The sequence below is a fragment of the Pleurodeles waltl genome, chromosome 8 (assembly GCF_031143425.1).
Source record: "Pleurodeles waltl isolate 20211129_DDA chromosome 8, aPleWal1.hap1.20221129, whole genome shotgun sequence".
Classification (NCBI taxonomy): domain Eukaryota; kingdom Metazoa; phylum Chordata; class Amphibia; order Caudata; family Salamandridae; genus Pleurodeles; species Pleurodeles waltl.
Genome location: NC_090447.1, coordinates 1,257,670,417 through 1,257,691,744, shown reverse-complemented (window position 1 = coordinate 1,257,691,744; position 21,328 = coordinate 1,257,670,417). Strand labels below are relative to the sequence as shown.

The window sequence follows — 21,328 nt, the reverse complement described above, 5'->3', positions numbered from 1 at the left end:
TGTGGAGAAGTGTGGCACAATGGATAGAGCGGCAGATCCAGAAGCAGAAATCTGGCTCAAGACCAGGGTTCAAGTCCTGCTTAGGCAGGTCTTGGGCTCAATTCCCTTGGACCAGATAATTCTCGCCTCAGTGCCTAATCTAATTAATGTGTCCCACTCTGCAACTCTGGGCAATAGCTTGCTTAATCTCCACAACGGCCCCAACAGCGCTTGGATGCCTGGCTTCACCCTGGGGGTGCCCAGGAGTGGGCACCTCACAGGGAAAAGCCAGGAGGGGTTCCATAGCGGTATGAGTACAGCGCCTTGAGACCCTAACGGGTGAGTAGTGCGCTATACAAGTGCAAAGTTTACAGTTTACAGTTTAACCTCTTGAAATTGCTGCCGGGGAACGCAGACCATATGTTCTATGGCAAGTAGAGTGCTGGGAAGAAGTTTGACAAACAGCGTTAAAGAGAGTTTCGACCCCAGGCTGATAGTCAAACACGCTGCCGGCACACAAGAGTGCTTCCAGAAAGAGAAAAGTGGTGGTAGTCACCACAGCACGGCAGCATAAAAAGCAACCAAACCTGTTTCCAGCAGTTGAGGTCTGCCCACAGAAATGTGTTCAGCCGAATGGCAGTGAAGACAATCATCAAACAAGTATACTTTCCCAGCTGAACCTGGATGAATCAGCAGCCACTCGTCACACTCAAAAGACAAAGTCCAGGTATTTTGTGTATTCCTTTATTCCTAGTACGACAAACTATCCTTTAAGTCCGAGAGCAAGTGCCAACCTTGGAACACTTCTCTACATCTCCCCCAACATGCCAGTTCCATTCTAATAACCCACATTCCATTCCTTATATAACCCCATTGTCTACTTCGTGGATGTGCGCTCCATATACAATGATATTAATTACTCCTTCACATAGGGTGAGCATCACTAAAATGCCTCCTTACTCTGTCTTCTGCTCCCCTCTGACAGGGAGGTTCCCTTCCTGACTTGTTCTCCAACTGATCCCAGAGTGTGTTGATTGAAAAGAAATCTTAGAGTAAGTATGTCAGGATTCTCCCATCCTTAAAAGGTTGCCCACTCGTTTTGTCCCTCTCTTTCCCCAGGTGAGGCCAGTGGTCCCATTATCACTACCGGCATGGGACACAACAGTGTCCCTTCTGAGTTTCTCAGCTGTACATCCAGTGATGCACCCCGCTGTGCAGAAAACTCCTTAGTGCATTCTGTTGCACCATCCACCATCTGAAGGCACCCGTGCCCCTGGGAAGAACTGCCGCACACACATCAGCCATAGGTTTGGACCGTGGGCCATGTAACAAATCCATTTAATTCCAATCAGAGGTACTAATTTCGAACCCCAATTCTTTAAAAGGTATTTTCAGAAGTCTTATGCATTTCTACTCCTCTATTCAGTTAATTCCTTCCAAGGACAAGCTCCAGGAACTCTTGGCAGAGTATACCAGGGACCACTCCACTGAGGAGGAAGATCTCCATTCAGACACAGAAGATGTTAGCAATGAGGAGGATGATCTCCCCCCTCCTCACCTTGGTCTAACACATGCTCATAATAATGCCATTTGCCACCCTCCCTATAAACAGGAAATTATTTGCACAAGAGGCTTTTATAAGAATGTAATTTCCCTGTCATTTCAGAAACCAGTTTATCCTGATTGTATTAACCCATTTCCTCTAGATGAAACCCCTGTGCTCACAAGTTAATTAGTTTATTTCACACCTACTTTCCTCCCACTGTTCAAAGGTTTCTGAGACAGATATTTCTGCCTGCCACTATTCTTGAGGGAGCCAGTCCCCAGATGTTTAAGTCATATATGCCTAGAATGGATGTGTTTCGGCTTTAATCGTGGAGGGGTGAAATAAGGCTGTCTTTGGAAGGAGTTAAGAAAGGGTGTGAAAGAAACCTAGACCAAGCTCAGTTGTGCCACTTTGTAGAACAAAAAACATTTTGTCTGCCACATTCTGCACTGGGAAACAGGTACTTGTTCACTGTTGAGGCAAAAAGGAGTAGCATGTGTGGGAATTTGAATGATTTGTGGAGTGAAATTTGCAAGTTCTTGTTGGGTTATCCTTATAAAGGCTGTTTCCCAACCCTAAAATAAGAGATCTGCTTGGGATAAAGAAGGAAGAAGACTACATGGCTGGAAGAATCCCTTTCTGCGCAGTGAAGAACTGATGAGTGTGTCTTCTGTCTCAATAATTGCCACCTGGCAAAGGACTGAGCAGTGGTGTGTCTCTGCACCTGGAACAGTTGGTCACGACCCTTTGAGGGGAGGTGTTTGTTCCCACATTTGCCTGGACAGTTTTGATACAAGTTCTGGAGATTTCCTCCAGACTGCAGAGGGGGGGATATTGCACCCATGGTGCAGAGACTCAGTTCAGTGTATATACTGAGTTAGAGATTTCCAGTAGGCCACAGTCCTAACAAACCCATCAAGCTATTCTTTGTACAGGCAGTGTCAAGTTACTTATCAGCAGTCCATTAAAAAAGTTCAGAGACACAATGGTAATTTAATTCACTGCTGCTAAGAAAGACCTCTTTCATGTCATTGAGACATTTCTGTGAAAAGGGAAGCTTCCACATTTCGTGAATGTAACAGTGTCCTAGCCTTTCATATCTGCCTGCTGGAATGCGTTTCAAGCAGGACGTGAATTGCAATGTTGAAATAGAAAGATTAATAACCCAGTGTATTAACCATTCAGCAGATGATATTTCAGCCACAGTAAAAGGCAACTTTTCTAACTTCTATATTTTTAGCATCACATAGGTTGCTTCCTTCTTAGCCATTTTTTGCTGCAGTTGAGTCAAATTAAATGCTGAAAATATATCCCTCGTGCTGACATTTTGCCAGGGAACACAACCTGATTTCAGTGCTTGTAGTGTCCAACCTAACTGCATAATGGACCTTAGCTGACTTTGTCCACGTTGTAAGAATGACATGTTACTTTGCACAATGTCTATTGCAGAAGAAACAATGTTGTTTAAAGTGTATATACGGTTGGACAAGGTGTTAATCCCATTTTCTACAATGGCTAATGCTTTCTGTAAATTTTACTGATCTATTTGCCTTAACGGCCTTAACTGGGCAGCAGCTTCTTTTTGAGAAAGTTTCTAAATTTAATTATAAACTGTATATAACAAGCGCTTTTTACGTTGTCTTCGGGAGCCTAACAGGAAATCCTGCAAGTCTGTGTCTTTAGACAGGAGACTGATGTGGTCTTTATTTAACAGCATGTAGTGAGGAACTTTTTAACCATTGCTGGCATAATTTCCCTACACTGTGTATGGGTACTATACCCGAATGTTCTTATGACACATAGCAAGGGTCTGGTGTATTTGTTCTAAAACCCCCCATTGAGTTTACAAAATTTGCCTGACAACATTTGTGTTCACTGGCCACAATAACCATCCGCCAGGCCGTGAAAGTGATGTGTTAAATGTTCCATTTTGAACCCACTCATCAAGCTGATCTGCAGTTGCCTTAATGTATTTTTGCCATTTAAAAAATGTTGCAGGGGCAGGGATACTGAGCGCATTCAAGTCCTTAATATTTGCCAAGCCTACACAACTTGTCTGTTGTACAGTTTCATTTAAAAATATCATTTGAACAGGTATCAGGCATGCTCTAAATAAAGCTTCCTTCCCCCTTATTTGCCAAGTTTTAGTTCACCATACACTTTTCAGATCAATCGACTTCAGCCAATATTCATAGCCTTCTATAGTCAACTGGGAAACAAAGGAATCAGAATAACTCATTTTTGTATCAGTTAATAGGAGATGTTGCAATTCCATCACTGACAATTTAAATACGACTCAGCATTTTTAATATTGTGCCCAGAAAAATATGCAAACTTTTCTGAATATGTTTTTGAGCTTCCCATTGGCATAGTTGGGCAATGTTCCCATTGTGTATAATTTGCTCTGGGGTCTTTGGGGTCCTTCCCTCTGTGAATGTAATGATGTCCATAATAATTATAGCAGAACATATATCCGTAATTTTCTTTCGATTGACATCGTCTCTCTAAAATACAGTAAAATATTTTAATTCAGATAACATAGAATCAACTGTTTTTACATCCCAATCATCAGAAACAACTCTGGGTGTTATTACATCATTCATAGAAAGTTTAACCCCTTCGCTGCCAGGCCTTTTCCCCCTCCTGTGGCAGGCCTTTTTTTGCCTATTTGGAATAGTTCTTGCTTAGGCCCTCATAACTTTTTGTCCACATAAATTACCCACGCCAAATTTGCGTCCCAGATTTAAACTAAAACAATTCTCTATATTCCATCGTGCATAATTTACACCACATAGGCTCAACATGATTTTTCCTACGACTTCCGCACATTGTCCTCGAATTCACACCTGCCATATGCATATGCTCCAGTCATGCCCCTCACTCTCAGAATACTGGTCACATATTGGGGCGTCATTAACAGAGCTTACAGGCACAGCAATGGGGTGGGCACCGGACCGACACATATTAGAAATATACCCTAGACCCAGAGGTTAGTGGATTTAGCTTTACTCTTAGCGAAGCGACAGTTGACTAAGCGTCAGAAGTCACCAGGGGTTCCCCCGACGGCGAGGTGAGGTGCTGCACTGGGGCCAAGCAGAGAGTATTGCATTCCGACAGGAGGAATATAGAGGGCTAGGGCGGAAGCGGATATCGTTAGAGTGGGATGCCCTGCTAGAAACATTGCGGGCACAATCTAGTGCGGATTAGGGAGAACACTGAATGCCACGAAATCCAACAGGATTAATCCTTGCTATTACTAGTGACTGGACTCTTGGCCCTTCTGTCTCCTCACTTAGTGTAATACCTGCTCCTGCCCCCGCCCCCACCCCACTTACACGGGTGAGACACTTATAGCGGTTCGGCCTCTATCAGACTTTTATTAAGGTGACACTACTGGCCCCTACATTATTTTTTCTATTGCTTACGTTTGATTAAGATAGCAACCCACACGTTTCCGGTAAACGTCTAGGCAGACAGATGCAAGTTTTGGGGGGCTGGTGGGAATGAGTTGGTTTACACATTTCGGTACTGATGGAACGATACAACAAATGACAACAACTTATTGTGTTGTTTTGCTTTGCGTCTTGCAACGCATATGTACTGTGATGTTCACTATTACAACCCAATGGTTATCAGCAGTTGTATGCATCTACCTAAATACCAGTAAATTTTGTGTTAAAAAAAGAAAACTTTTCCTGTCTCTGACAAAAGTTAAACAAAAAAATAAAAAGTAAGCGAGTGTCCGTGGGAAATGTTTGCAAAAAGGGCAAAGAGGGATGTCTGCATTCTCCTGCTTAGGCTGGCGACTGACCAAGCCTAACCTTCAATTACCATCTTCTGACATAAGCGTTGTTTATATCATTCAGATACCAACACCTCTATAATAGGTTTCCAATAGCTGAAGCAACGTATTTCTTTTGCGCACATCTTCTAAATCACAATTCTAGACTTGTCTCTAACCACGCGTTTTATTACCCTCTTCAATTGAACCGCGGATATGCACAAGATATCAAATGATGGTCAGTATATTTAGTCTATCCATGTTGTTGTGCAAACGTACGCTCCATGGTGCTGCTATATTTAACTGTAAATTATCTTCAATTAACTACTTTAAAGGAAGAAAGACCGGTATCTTCCTCAGACAATTGTTTCTTTAACACCTCATGTGTTTGTGCATTACAATTTTGTTTACGTGGTTTAATTACAAGAATTCATTCACAAAAAACAAACCTGATTTCGGTTTATTAACAGATAGGCCGCTCCCCAGCGGTTGCCAGTTTAAGTTCTATGCTTTTATAACATTGTTGTAAAACACGCTGATCTCACAGTGCAATAAATATCTGCTCTAACGAGTAGTTATTACGTCATAAGATTCTGCGAACATCTTAAATCAAAATTGTCCCCTTAGAGGCAGAACTAGTGATACTCGCCGTCAGATGTGTCTACATGAGACTCCGGAATAGCTGACATTACATGGCTGGATATGATGGCCAGGACATAAGGGGACATCTGTGGCAGAGCCTGAGGGATGGTGATCTCTAGACATCAAGGACATTTGTGGCAGAGCCTGAGGGGTTGTAGGCTGAGCACACTGAAATGTTTGTGATGAGCCAATATTGAACTTACAAACTCTGACTTCAGCGATGGTAGTATTCCCATTCCCTTGCAGAACTTGACTTTCATGATGATGCTGACAACTGCTCTGTTTCTCTGTACCGTGCTCAAAATAGGGCCTGAGCAGAAGGTGCTCCAAGCTGAGTGCATTACCAAGCTGACAGTATGGTACTGAAGCATTCCCACTAAAATATGAACCTCCGAATGTGAACCAGAACCCTTTGGAACTCCCCTCAGCTGCCTGTTTGGTGTGACAGTGGAGTAAGAGGGAGGGCCTCCGGTCAATCAGGACGCAAATGGCCTTGGGCTGAGAGGTACAGATGGACATCCTGTTGGATGATTGTATCTCTTCTTGGCATGCATAGATCATATCAGAGTCCCTAGCAGTACCCATGTGTTCTATGATACATTTGCCTTGAATTTTCATGTGACTTGTAACACGATTCTGCCATCTCTGTGTCTTCCAAAGATAATATCAATAAGGGATACCTTGATAAGATAAGAAGTCCTTCAGACTATGCCAGACATCCACCTTATAACAATGCTAGACAGCCACCTTGTAACACCTCAAAGACAAAGAAGGTTAGGTGATGGCCATTTCACCATTCAGTTAATCTGACTCAGGGCATGTTTACTAATGGAACGAAAGAGTGAGGAAGCTGGAAGGCTTGGGCAACAGAATGAAATGCAAAGAAGTGCTACTTTGAAACAATGAGTAGTGTCCTCCATGCAAGTAGAGATTCTAGACAATGCATCCAGGGCCACCAATCTCACCACCGAAACAGACAACTTTGAGGTGCTTATGCTCCAGTTTTTCAAATTGAGGTTTGGAGAAGTAAACACTCAATATCATTACAACATTGTGGCTTTATCTGACTCTCTAGTTAGGGTGCTGGGACAAAACCCCCTGGAGCTGGGATTATATTTATTTGAACTGTGTAACTCATTGCTACATACATTAAGGGGGTGATTCTAACCCCGGCGGTCTTAGACCGCCGGGGCCAGGGTCGGCGGGAGCACCGCCGACAGACCGGCGGTGCCCCGCAGGGCATTCTGACCGCGGCGCTTTGGCCGCGGTCAGTGCAGGAAAACCGGCGGTCTCCCGCCGGTTTTCCGCTGCCCGTTGGAATCCTCCAAGGCGGCGCAGCTTGCTGCGCCGCCGAGGGGATTCTGACCCCCCCTACCGCCATCCAGTTCCGTGCGGTCCGCCCGCCGGGAACCGGATGGCGGTAGGGGGGGTCGCGGGGCCCCTGGGGGCCCCTGCAGTGCCCATGCCACTGGCATGGGCACTGCAGGGGCCCCCGTAAGAGGGCCCCTAAATGTATTTCACTGTCTGCTGCGCAGACAGTGAAATACGCAACGGGTGCAACTGCACCCGTCGCACAGCTTCCACTCCGCCGGCTCGATTCCGAGCCGGCTTCATCGTGGAAGCCTCTTTCCCGCTGGGCTGGCGGGCGGCCTGAAGGCGGCCGCCCGCCAGCCCAGCGGGAATGTCAGAATTACCGCCGCGGTCTTTCGACCGCGGAACGGTAACCTGACGGTGGGACTTTGGCGGGCGGCCTCCGCCGCCCGCCAAGGTGAGGATGAGGGCCTAAGTCTTGGCTGTTCGAGCAGTAGCAACGCCCTGCCACCTTCCTCCCCCTCAGTGCCTTGAGACCCTCACGGGTGAGTAGTGCGCTTTACAAATTCCTTGATTGATTGAATTGCATAAATGGAATCCAGGAAGAAAATCGCCAGTTTTGCAGGTGCTAGTTATAAACTTTGAGACTTCTCTTTGGTAATCAATTCAACTCAGAGGGGCACGTGTGAGGAAAACTCCCACCTGCATGCAACTGCATCCTGCTTGAGGTGTGTGGGAAAGTCAGAGGGGTCATTATTAAGATTGCAAGAAAACTGGGTCTTCTGCTGCCTTCTCTAATTTTAAGGTGGTGGGATGAGCTGTTTCATTGAGTTGGAGATTTGACAAAAACTACTTCTCCAGAAGAGAGAAGATATCTATGTAAAGGCCATCCATTACGCTGACACTAGTGCCTCCATTACAGTGCCACCCGGACCTACTGATGACTGATTTTCAGTGAGCAACCTGTAGGCTTTCCTAACCTCTCGATCAGTGTCTTTCAGCTGTGTAGTCAGCTGTTCACACAGGACCTCCAATCACCTTTCTTCATAGGGATCCTCAGCAAATGCATCTGGGTCATCCTCTGCAGGCTTTCAAGCAACTTATGTGTGTCATCATGTTTTACCCTGGATTTCACTGCAGTAACTCTGTAGGACTGCACTTCCTTAATTGCAGAAGATCTCTGATGTTTTCCCCTAGAGCAGCATCATTTTCCTCTGTTTTGTTCAGCTGTTTGCATTCTGGTCGCTAAGGTTTCCAGTGTGTCTTCCATGGCCTGTACAGCAGATGTCCCAGTCACTAACTTCCCACTTAGAAATGTTTGGAGTGCAACTATGGAGTGTAACTTTCACCCTTTGTCAATTGTAGGTTCTCTACTCAATCCTCTATCAGACCATGCCTATGACATCATTGAGAAGCTCAGTTTGAGTTAAAGGAGGTCTCTCTTGCTTATGTTTTCCCTGGCATGTCAAGATCAAAGTAGTAATGGTAGATTCCAGCAGAGATACAGCACTGGTCCAGAATCCATGGCAAGGTGGCAGGCCATGTGATCCACAGGAATGCGAACATGGTTAGGCTCCCAAAGTGTCCCTCTTGGCAGGCATCAAGCCATGAATGGTTTATATGCAGGCCCTACCAGCCACAGGAAAAACACAGAATCCCTCTGGCACATTCTCCGGCCCTCCATGCCACGCCAATCACCTTTAAGACCTTCTGCTGTTTCACTTACACTGTGATGTCTCTGATGTCTGGTTGCACCCAGACACACTCAGCCTCTCTGATTCTTGTGACTCTTCAGTCACAACCTCTATCTCTCGCACAAGGAGTCAGGCAGGCATGAGACGAACAGCAGTACGACAAGTCCTGTGTGCTGTTCGTACTGCTGTGTTTAGAGCACAGAGAGCCCATGTCCACCTAATGAGAATTACTCCATTACCAGGTCTCTGCTTCCAGCCACTGAGAGCTGCCAGATAGCACCTCAAATAGGGGTCACCAACAGTGGTCTCATGGTGCTCTGGTGCACAACTGAATGATGGAGAGTCAATCAGGAGGTCGAACGAGTCACAGCTGTGTTGTCCTCCAGCCACTCCTGTTACTTTATATGAAAACATCAAGAAAGGAAATATGTGCCTTGAAATGTGCAAATAAAATAATAGGTTTTTATCACTTTGTTCATGTGGCTACTCAAAGACAATCTTCAGTCGAGGGAGATACCTAGATTTCTCACCAACCAAACTGAAGTAGAAACTGCACCCATTGCCCTAAGCCAGGGGTCTTCAAACTGGGGGAATTCAAGTGATCTCGGGGGGGGCGCCATGCTCTGGGCAAAATGAGCATTATACTGATAACACTGCTTTGTTTTAAGCAAAAACATGTTTCTGCATGTTTAAATAGGTAACAGTACGTAACTGCAATGTTTAAATAAGTCTAGACATATTTCAACATTACCATCTTTATAAAATAATTGTGAACAATTCTGAGGGGGGCCCAATGATTTTTCTTTTTCAACTGGAGGGGGCGCATCATTAAAAAGTTTGAAGACCACTGCCCCAAGCTGTTTAAAGATTGTGAATTCTCGGTTTTTGATTAATTCAGTTTTAAACACTTGCCTATAGGTTGCTTGGAGGTGCTCTGTGTTCAAGGTTTCATTTGAAAATTATTGCCCAAAGACTGAAAGTAAAAATGAAATGACAAAGGGAAAATCATTGATTCCTGGGGGAGATCCCATATTAGAGGTTTGGACTGCAAGATATATGAGAACAATTGAATGTTATGGGTCCTTTTCTGTAAAAGAAAGGTAACACTGATCACAATTGTTCGCAATTACTCACATGCCGGATCAAAGGTTGATATTTTTGAATGGGTCAGAAATATCCTGAAGGATCAAGAGCACCACACCTCCAACATTGATAATCGTGTTCAGAGTAGTTAAAAAGATGTTGCTAGATAAATCAATACACAACCCTTGAAGTCACCCTGTACAGTGTCTTGAAGGCTGTGTGCCTTGACTAAACCCTGAAGTTCAGTAGTGACTCAATTCTTCAGCGGTTTAGACATGACGATCTAAAGGTAAATAGGCCTGAAGTTAAGTATTCATTAGGACCCACTGAAAATTGTTTTAGCAGTGGTCTAATTACTCCTGCCTTGGAAGCCACTGGGGAAGAATGCTTCAAAGATTTTACTAATTAAGGGAGCACTTAAGCTATTTCCTCTTTTAATAGCTCCCTGAGACATTTATCAAATGAAGAGCCAGATAGTTTGCTCTTGTCAGTAAGTTTCACACACTCGATGGTTCAAACTCACAGAAGAATAAATAACCTCTAGTTGTTGTCTTTTGAATACTGGATCTGTAGAATTTTAACTGTCTCAAAGACCCTCGCAGATTTTCCTACCTTATCATGAAAAAAAGTTGAAAGGGAGTGTGCCAAAGACTATTAAGAAATAATATGATTTGATGAAACAGAGGAAGAGAGCTCCTTCTAGGTTCAAGTTTATTCCAGGACATTATTTGAGCAAAGGTACTTTTATTATGGTGCTGTAACCAAGAAGGTATATTCACTCATTTGTTTGACAAAGACTACTTTATCCATCTGATTATAATAATTCTTACACCAGAATCCTCACTCCTTATTAGCACTTTCATTTCTGCTTTCACTTGTTTAATACACCATTACATAAATGAATTCAGGTTTCAGTGCTATGAAAGGCATGAGGACAAGATCATCCAAAGTTGTGAATAAAGTGTTTTAAGAACTTTCATGGGATAAGTTGGGTTTTCTTCTATGCTATACATTTTCCTGCAATCCTGAATTTCTGTTCTCCCCAAGCATTACATTCACCAAAACGATTTACAAGCAGCTTTGGCCCTTAAAAACAGCACTTCAGTGTCAGTCACAAGTTCTGAAGTTAGATGTTCTCCCCAGTCAGCAACTTGCTGGTAAAGCTGCTGCTGCTGCTACAAGTGCAGGAATCCAAATATGCTGACATCTTCACAATAGGCATGCAGTCTTGAGAATGTCCCTTTCTGTCAGAAACATCAATTTAATATTGCATTTTCAACAATGGAGTTCATAAGCACCCTTTTTTCATGGTTGACTTGAGGTTACTCAAAGCCGCAAGGATAGCTAAGCTCTATGGTAGGGTAATTGGATGGTGAGATCGATTTCCTTTAAAGAGAGGTAGTATACCAAAGATGATCTGAATCAAGTACAGACGGAGTATTGATTACTGTATAATTGGGAGAGAACAAGACAGTATACATTTACTGGAATATCTGCCTCTTTGTGAATGTGATGGAAAACTGGTAACACAGCCACCAGAGAGGCTGTTTCTGACCCACCCAGCCAAGGTTGTGAACAGTGGAGTGGAAGTACCCACATACCTTAAGTTAACTCAGAGATAGTAAGACCGATAAAGCAAAGACGAGCAAGTACAACAATACTGGCAATATACATATAACAAACAAATGCCACAAAAACTAAAAAATATGTCTGTGCACCCCTCGAGGTACAAGAAACCAAGCAGAATATAAGTACCAAAACAAAATTAACACAGTGATGTGACCCTGAGGTCCATGCATTAGTCATGGGTTATACAAAGGAAATAAAAGTCCTGCTTCCAGCTCAGAACTTCTATAAAACCAAGTACTCTCAGATCCACCATCCGTAGAGCTCAGTTAGTTAATGATTAAATCCTCTTCAGGTTTAAGGATGTGTTCAGATTCCAAAACCCAAAGATCCTATGGAAAGTTGAAAGTAACTACAATATCCTTTCCATAGACATAGAAGGGAATATATCTTAAGACCCTAAGAAAGTCAAGATCTGAGCAGTAACTGGGATTTCGGTGCTCATATAAAGCTAAATGGAATCAAGGCCTCAGGATATCAGAAAACAGAAGCGTGTGAATGACCTCCTACCACTAGTTTCAAAACTAGAAAAACAAGAATGCCCCAAAAAAAGACCTTGAACACCGGATGGTTTGATGAGGAATGCAGCATATTAAAAGAAAGCCTGAAAACTGTAGTATGAAGAGGTGCACCAGAAGAATTTAAGAAAGCATGATACACCTACAAACGGCTGAAAAAAATAAACGAGTGGCTAATGCAAGACATAACTGCCCTGGGGAAAGATCTGCAGCCTTTCAGGCAGAAAATTGGTGAAAGTCTCAAAACAAAAAGAAAGTTTCAAAACGGAAACCTCTCAGAGGAAAACTGGATTCAGCACTTAACCTTAATATTTCATCCAACTGATCAGTCATATTGAAAACCTGAACAATATCCTTACTAAAGAAATGGTTTAAAAATCGCACCTGCAATGAGAAATGTTTACAAAAGTATTTCAGAGGGGAATCTAGTATTAACAATAAAGGACTTACCAATGGGAAAAGTCCTGGGCCCAAATATGATACTAGCAGAGATATTTCAGGGAAAATGCTGAGTGATGGCAAAGTACTCTAACTGCACCCTTCATTGAGATTGGCATGACAAATACATGTCCGAATGCAGGGGTACCAGCATACCTACACCTTTTGTACAAGAAGGGTCTTCATAACAACCCTGCACTGTACTGTCCAATCAGTCTGATAGTCAATGATTTGTAAAAATTTCTCCAAACTGCTACTTGGGGCCATACACTATTGAGTCTAAAATGAAAACATATTAAGCCTAATCCAATGAAGATTTAGAGAAGGCCAGCCCACAATTAACCAAATATTCAGTTTTCTTCATATCCTTCATAAATACAGCACTGCTAAAAAGTTCCAGTTGTACGTAACCTGTCTGGACTTTACGGCACTTATGACTAATACCAAGACACCGGCTATGAGAAAAGCTGAATGATATGAGTTTGGACCCTGCTCTACTAACCTTGATAGAATGTACTCCGATACATCTCCAGTCTAGCTAACCCCAAAATGCCTGATGAGCGGAGTAAAATAGGGATGTCTCCCTGCTATTTTCCCTGTATATTATCACCCTTTACAGAGCAATTCTAAAGCAAACAAAGATGTCCTAACAATCGAAAGCTTCCAAGTACCTTCCCTCCTATCTCAACTCCATCTTAACTGTGAGAACCCCAAAAGGTCTTTAACCACAACTGACGGCCGTGACCAAATACTGTCAAAAATGGGTTAAAGATAAATGCAAAGAAAACCAAAACACTTTCCCATAAGGCAACGTACAGTGTATTTAAAAAGTAGGACATGTATGTTTAACTTTTACATGTCCTGGTAGTGAAAAACTCTTACATTTGTTTTTCACTAATTCAATGCCTACCTCTCTCGTAGAATAGCATTGGGTTACTTTATTACATTTAAGTGATAACTTTCAGTTGGGCGCAGATAGACAGGGTGAGTTTGATGTCTAAACAATTGTAATCAAAAGCCCCATTTAATGCAAAGTCAGATTTTTTTAGAAAATTGGCATTTTTTTTCTTAACCATTTGGTACCTGCAGCCTGATCGTAGGTCACATGCCTAGATATATCTGACAGTTGGTCTGTTTATTGGTCTCAGATAGTGAGATAAAAGGAAGATAGGAGTTGGCAGGATGGGCCATTCTGAGTTGATGAGGGAGTGGAGCTGTCGCCTACCACACTTACACATAACAAAGGTCCTTCCTGAGCACTCTCACAAAGGGTTTGACACTGATCTTTTGTGACCCCAGACAAGCTTGAGCAAGGACATGCAGGAAGGGGATGCCTAACTCATTTGGCGGGGTGGAAACTTCTAGAAGGTTCCTCTACTTCAAAGTGAGCAGCAGATATTATTATTGGATCCTTAGACCCAACTCTTCAGTACACTTCTAGACATCTGTGTTGCTGAATGGACTGCCACTCTGCTGGACTGCTGCCTTCCTGTCTGGGTGAGATGGACTGGCCCTGCAACCTGTACCCAGGTTCACCAGAGTGACTCCAAGGGCCAGTCTCTTGTAACCAGCACCTGGACTCTGCACTTGTGAGTCCCACCGTCCCAGGTGGTGCTACCATAGTCCTGAACCCTTGGAAGTGGTCCTGAATATGCTCTGTCAACCCATTTGTGGACCCAGCAGAATCAACGCATCTCCTCAGCTGTGCAGCACAACCCAGAGCAGAATCTACTTTTTACCTCTGCTGCGTGGGCTTTCCTGACACCAGGACTTCGCATCACCTTCACTGCCAGCAGCCTCATCGGAACCTCCACTGGGTGTCTCACCCCGACACAGCCCGTCATCAACTGCAGCCTTGTGAATGACTCAGAACTTTGCTTCGCAGACAATCGGCTCCCTGGAGCCAATGTCACGTGATGCATTTCCAATCAGGACCTCGTATTGCCTCGGCTGTGCGGTACTTCCCTGACGCTGGACCTTGCAACACTCCACCATTAGCATTTAAGGTACTCTTGTTCAGCTGGCCTATCAGAGTTCCTGTAGTCGGCCTGCACTCCATTGTGGTCAGCCTGAACATGTGACTTTGCCCCGGTCTGGTGTGACCAGATAACCACAATTGGTACTTTGGTACTTTTTGGGGCTTTATTAACTGAAATCTTTCAGATTGCATATCTCCACTTCTACAGATTTTTGTCGTTTTGGTATTGATTTATTTTTAATAACATTTACTTTATTTTTCTAACTTGGTGTGGGCTTTCTCTTGTATTCTGTTTTAACTTTATTACTGTTTGAAGTGCTGCATACATACTTTACTCGTTGCCTACAAGGAAACCTGAGTGCTCTGTGCCAATCTACCAGAGGGTTGAGCATAGGTTAATTTGGGTTCTGCTTGGGACTTCACTCTGACTAGAATTGTGGTTGCTGTTTGAGTAGGGTTTCACCACCCTCAACCACTAATCCAATTTCTAACAACCCCTTCTCTAAGTTTTATGTTGCAGCTAGTACCATTTATGGTTTATTTAAGGAGGAACACTCTGGAAGATATCTTTATGGATAGATGGTCGCCCTGTGGCAAACTTAACCATTATTTGTTGCAAATTGATGCAAGGAGGCAAATCCACCTATATTCTCTGGACCACTAAGTAGATTTATTTGAAAGGTACTCAGTTGTCGCACATATGTATTTAAGGTGTACTAGTGATGGTTTGATTTGCCTAAATATATACATATGTTGTTGATTTGAAAAAATTTATGAAAATCTCTGAAATTTTACAGGTACTGGCAAAGCCAATAGGTCTTGCCTTTGAGGTGGAATAAAGCATTCGAGGGCCACTCTGAGTTAACATGGGAAAGGATCTGTCACCTCCCACACTTGCACATCACAAATGTCCTGTCTGAGCACTCTAGCACAGGGTTTGGCACTGGTATTTTGTGAGTGAGTGAGAGTAACATGGAATGTGGTGGAGGGAGGGAGACAAGCACAATGGTGAGGGGTGGGTGTTAAGTCCATGGATGCAAGAAAACAACACAGAGTAAAGGAGGAAAAGCACATAAAGGAGACATCAGGAAAATTCATGCACTCACTGTCATAGAGGGCTTTAGCAAAAAAAACAAAAAAACAGTTTACTAAGAGTGAGCATTGGAGATGTACACATAAAGAGGTTATGCACGTGGGAGGGAGAAATACATGGTGGACAAGGCAATCCATCAAAAAAGAAACAAGTAAATGAAAGTGACAATAAAGCTGACTACTGGTACACAATAGTCAGGCTTTACTAACACCAGGTTTTTAGTTAGCTGACAATAGGTCTTATTTCAACCAGACAGTTCCTCTGTCTAGTAGGCTCGACCTAGAAAAGGCCACTGGAATGATCTAATTTTGTGGACGTAATGTTTTCCACTGATATGTAACGTATGGTCTACAACAAAAAGTGTCTAGCTCATACAGCTCATGGCGCTGTAACTGTACGTATGGAATGCAAAGCTGTTGGTTGCAGTATTCGGGCACTGAAGAGAATCACGTTGCCACTGTCTTCACTGATTTATTCACTTAACTTATTTTGAGGAAACAAAATTCGTGGTATTAAATATGATTTAAACAGAACGAAAAGAATGTTTGAAAAGGACCGGTGGTTGCATCCTGACAAGACCTTTCTAGCATCCATTGTACTTAGATGTTTGATCTACTGTAAAACCACAGTGCAATCTGGAACTTGCAGTCTTTCATTACAATCGTTCACATTTTTCCGCTTTCAAAATCAATATCACACTGCATGTAAGCAGATTCTTGACATATGTTTCAGGGTTTTTACTGATCTTTAGAGGAGATCAGTTTTTTAGCAGATGCTCTGCCTTGAATGCTTCACACAGTTTCAATCAAACACTTTCATTCAGAAGAATTGTATTCTTCCTCAGCAACGGATGAAACACACATTGACACCGCAAATAAGCCTTGACTTTAAAATGTGGGGGCAAAGCTACTGGTTTTGTAAAGCATCAGCAAAACGGAAATAAAAAAATGTCCATAGTAGTTACTAGTATATAAAAACGCACGTGCACATGTACATGTATGGACGCACCGCCAGCCATCTCAGAATTATTGTTCTTTATGATACAAATCCATTCCAAGGTGGCTGCAGGTTTGTCTGCATGTCTTGTGAAGTCAGAACGCATACTTACTTGTGCACAATACAGCAGTTGCCTTTATGGCTTTTTGTTTGTAAGTTCCGCCACCAGCAGTGCAAGTGATATAAGCCACCCTGTCAAAATAATAATGAAGAAGAATTGCTTCAGGGGTGGGACAAGCTAAAGAAGAGGAAGGAAAGCTATTGAATAAGAAGTAAGAAAATGAGATTGACAATAAAAAATTCCAGTGTTAAGCAATTGGATTACTTAAAGCCCACTATGTATAATAGGTTTCAGACAATAGATCTTATTCATTTATTTATTTATTGTTTACATCATTTATAGAGCGCACTGCCACATGACTTGTACCCTGCCGCTATTCCAAAATCGGGGGACGCAAAAGACAGCGGCTACAAAAGTGCAAGGGGTACCAATATCAGGCCCAGTTTATTAGGGAAAAAGGCAAGTTTTCAAGGCCTTTCTGAACTGTAATAGGTCTGTCAGCGATCAAAGAAAGGCTGAAAGTTGATTTCACAGCCGATATTCTCCAATCAAAAGCCCGTCCTCCAATGTTGACTTTTTTCAGAATTTGGCCACATAGGCAAGATCGGCTGAGGAGTGAAGACTCCTAATTGGGGAGTGTCTTTTATCTACTTTTGCGGGGGAACTAGGCCCAGGTACCTTAAGAGATTTAAAATCAATGTAAAGGTATTTAAAAGCAATTCTCTGCTTTAATGTCAACGAGTGAAGGTCCTTCAGTGCCAAAGAGGTCGAGGCACCTCTGGATCTATTCAAGGCTAATTAGATAGCCGCAAGTTGGAATCTGTGTAATTGGTTAAGCAGATATTCCGGAACTCCAATGAAAGGGCGTTGCAGTAGCCCATCCTACTTAAGAGGACACTGCTTACTACCAAAAACCCTAGCAGAGGAAGGCAGTAGCAGAAGAATCTTCCGAAGGGCTCGAAGTAGGGAAAAACAAGTACCAGCGACTTTATTCACATGACACTCAGAATTAGTTTCTTATTAAATGTGACCCCCCAGTTTTGGACAGCATCTGATGGAACAGTGATCCCGTCCATGGGTACTGGCCATAGATTTAGGGGAAGCTTGACCTGGGACATGTTTGCTGTGCAGCATAGAAAAACTGTCTTGTCCCCATTGAACTTAAGAGAATTGGAGTTTAGCCAATCAATAATATCGTTCATACCTGGGCTTCCATGGCTAGAAACTATGCTCTTTTGCTCAGTGCTTGCTTGCACATTATTTTAGAGGAATTGTCTTGCACATGTTTTAAAAGTACTGTGATTTTATTTTATGGGCAACATTGTCATTCTTACGAACATCAGGGGTGTATCAAACGCCTGTGAGAGCAAGTCCCCTTCCGACCGCCATTCTGGTTGACTGTCTAGTCTTCCTCACTAGGAGGAGACTACTTAAGACGGATGCAGGTGCGACCGCACCAAAGGCACCCTAAAGGCAAGCCCGTCTGCACCCGTTTGCACACCGACTGCGCACAGCACCAGCCATGCTGCCGGTTTCCCTTCTGATTCCTCGAGGACCTTCGGCACTAGGATACGCCATACCAGAGATCAGTTACTTGAGATTGGTAAGCAGACCGCACATCGTTCCTTAACAACTTTTTGTGAGAACCCTCAGCCATGCTCCCCCCGTGGTATTGAGACTGTGAAGGCTAACACTCTAAGATGCAGATTACTTAATGTAAGGTTGTTAGTGCAGCATTTGAATGAAATACATTTGCTATTACAATCCGGGGACTGGGATGCACTGTTGCTGACTGAAATATGGACCACCTGTGACTCAGCTGTCGATTTCGGTTTGGCCTTCCATCCAGGTTATATGAGCATCCATAAACCAGATGTTAACAGGAAGGGGGAGGAATGGGCATCATTGTTAAGGAGAAATGGGATTTTGCACCTGTAAGGATAGATGAACTTTCTGGCCCAGAATCACTGGGTTTTTCTTTAAAACACAGCAGAGGCTGCATATTCGTTTGCATCATATGCCCCTGCCTTTCAGGTCCCTCGAGGTCATATTTACAGTCCCTTATTCAGATTTTTAGCAATATGGCTCTTACCTTCTCCAATTTTAATATTTTGGGCGACTTCAGTTTGTAGACGGAGGTAGACCCTGCCCCTGCTCTTAAAGAACTGCAATGGTCTTGTGATATTTTGGAAATGCAACAGTTAGTACAGAGCCCGACCCACCAAGGCAGCCATATCTTGGACCTTATTTTTGCCACAAAGGGTTTCGCCACAATGGAGAACATCTTACCCCTCTGATGGACAGACCACGTCCTAGTGACCTTTCAGCTTCAGGGTAGAGCGATCTGTACCCCCCAAGATGACTATGGTCAATCAGCAACTTGACAGACCCTGGAATAAACTCAATAAATTAACCCACAGCAAGCCATCTTTTAATCTGTCTTCCTCTACTGAATTAGATAGTACAGCGGAAGGTAACTATTTGACTATAGAGGATCGAATCCTGGAAATTTTGCACTCAGATATCCCTATTAAGGAATTAAAATTTCTCAGAAACCCTCAGTCCCTTGAGATAGCGCCTCACTTAAAATTCTAAAATAAACGTGCAAGAAAGTTGGAAGAAGATGGTGTATTGCCTATAAGTAAGAGGACAAGAAGGTTCTAAAGAACACCCTGCAGGAGTATAAGAAGGAAGCTGCTAAGGCCAAAGCAGAATACTATACTTACGCCATCCTGGATGCATAATAACACTAAAAAGGTGTTTGATATTATTTGTGAGAGATGTCTTATCATGTGTGCCTAAACCAAGCAATTGTATCATCACAGGTCCTTTGTGATAAACTTGCGGAGCTTTTTGAGGAAAAGATTAATAAAATCCTGGAGGGTATAAACAACTCTTATCAGACACGGAATACTTCAGTAGTTACTGATGACCAGGAAGACAGGGCAAGTACCATGGTTACCCCTGTCAATGAGAATAAGAATCTCATGAGCAAATTGGAATACTTTGAACCTCTAACAGAGGATTGCTTCTGAGCCAACACCATGGCCATTTCTTCTGAATCGCCATTAGATTTGCTGCCTCACAAGGTCTGGAAAGAACAGGCGGAGGTGCTATTTTCACTAATTTGGCAAATATGTTGCCAATATCTGCAGTCGGGCACTGTACCCCCTGCTTGGAAATAGGCCAGAGTTACTTCAATCTTGAAAAAAACATCTTTAGATCCTGTCATCCTGAGTAATTATAGGACAATATCCTTTTTGCTGCATCCAGTTAAAGTTCTGGGACGTTCTGTGAGTAAGACATTGCCCCGGTGCTTGGAAGGCAATGACTTACTTGAAGAGGAGCAATTTGGCAGTCAGCCAGACCATGGAACCGATTCAGCCCTACTTACAGCCATGGATGAACTCAGAATGTAGGTGGATAACGGGCAATCTGTTATATTGATGTTATTAGACCTTTCAGCCACATTCGATACGGTTAGCCATAATATGCTTCTGACTTGGCTGGCCTTGATCAGGAGTTTGTGGAACAGTAATGAACTGGATCCGCTCTTATTTATCTAATAGATGTCAGGCGCCAACCTCACCCGCACCCCCTCCCCCGCCCCCATTTTCGTTATGATTTCAGGACCATTAAACAGGGCATCCTGCAAGGCTCATCAATTAGCCCAATTATTTTCAGTATTGATATGAGGCCTCGGATTTCACTTATTAAATCCCACAATGTCAGCCTAATCACTTGTGCCGACGACACCCAACTTATCCTGTCGTTGTAAGGCAATCAGCAACTGACAGTCAGCGCTTTCCCTGACTGCAAGAACGGTATTATTGATTGGCTAAACTCCAATTCTCTTAAATTCAATGGGGAAAAGGCAGAGTTTCTATTCTGCTCAGCAAGCAACAGCAGAAGGCTGTAGGCGACACCTATAAAAGAACTGTTCACTCTTTGTAAAGTTTCTCAGTTGAGTGCCATAAAAGCACCAGATATTTTAAGAGGGTAGGTAAGAAAGCATAATATTTTACATTTCCCTTTAAGATTCAATAAGTCAGATCTCAAAGTGTCAGAAGTTCTTCCTAATGTGATAAATATGCACTATACAATAATAACTACACAGTATTGGTATGCACAACCGTTCTGTTTTGGAAACAGTTTTTTTCACAAGCCCCAAATCTGAACACAAAATGAACTGGGCACTGACTGCTTCAGAATACAGATTGTATAATATTAGGTGAATTCATGTGGTTTTCTTTCTTAAGAAATCTTTATATTTTCTATAGCAATGAGACCCCTTTTGTATCAATTGCTGGATGTGTGAAAGTGTCATGTTAGCTAGGTAGTATGCCATTCAATTCACTGCCTAGTTTGCTTGTAAACTAGTCAAGCACTGTTGCATACTTTTAGTGGGTGTACATAGAATTGTACTAACCCAGGAGGATTAGCAGGCGCAGAGAATTTAATATTGCCCTTTTCTTCTTTTTTGTTGTATTTCTGAAACAGGAGTTTGAAGAAATCAAGCAACCAAGTGAAAATGCTTTGGGTATGTAATTATGAATTTCCATTCACTCGTTTTTGTACAAAT

The 21,328-nt window shown here is 42.9% G+C and overlaps 1 protein-coding gene across 1 annotated transcript in view; it reads left to right on the top strand.

Annotated features, from left to right (window-relative positions):
- The window catches only part of B3GLCT (beta 3-glucosyltransferase), a 902,740-nt gene that overhangs the window by 92,768 nt on the left and 788,644 nt on the right, over positions 1 to 21,328 (top strand). The window contains exon 3 of the mRNA XM_069205575.1: positions 21,247 to 21,286. Coding sequence (XP_069061676.1) covers positions 21,247 to 21,286 — 40 coding nt within the window. The remainder of the gene's footprint in view (positions 1 to 21,246; positions 21,287 to 21,328) is intronic.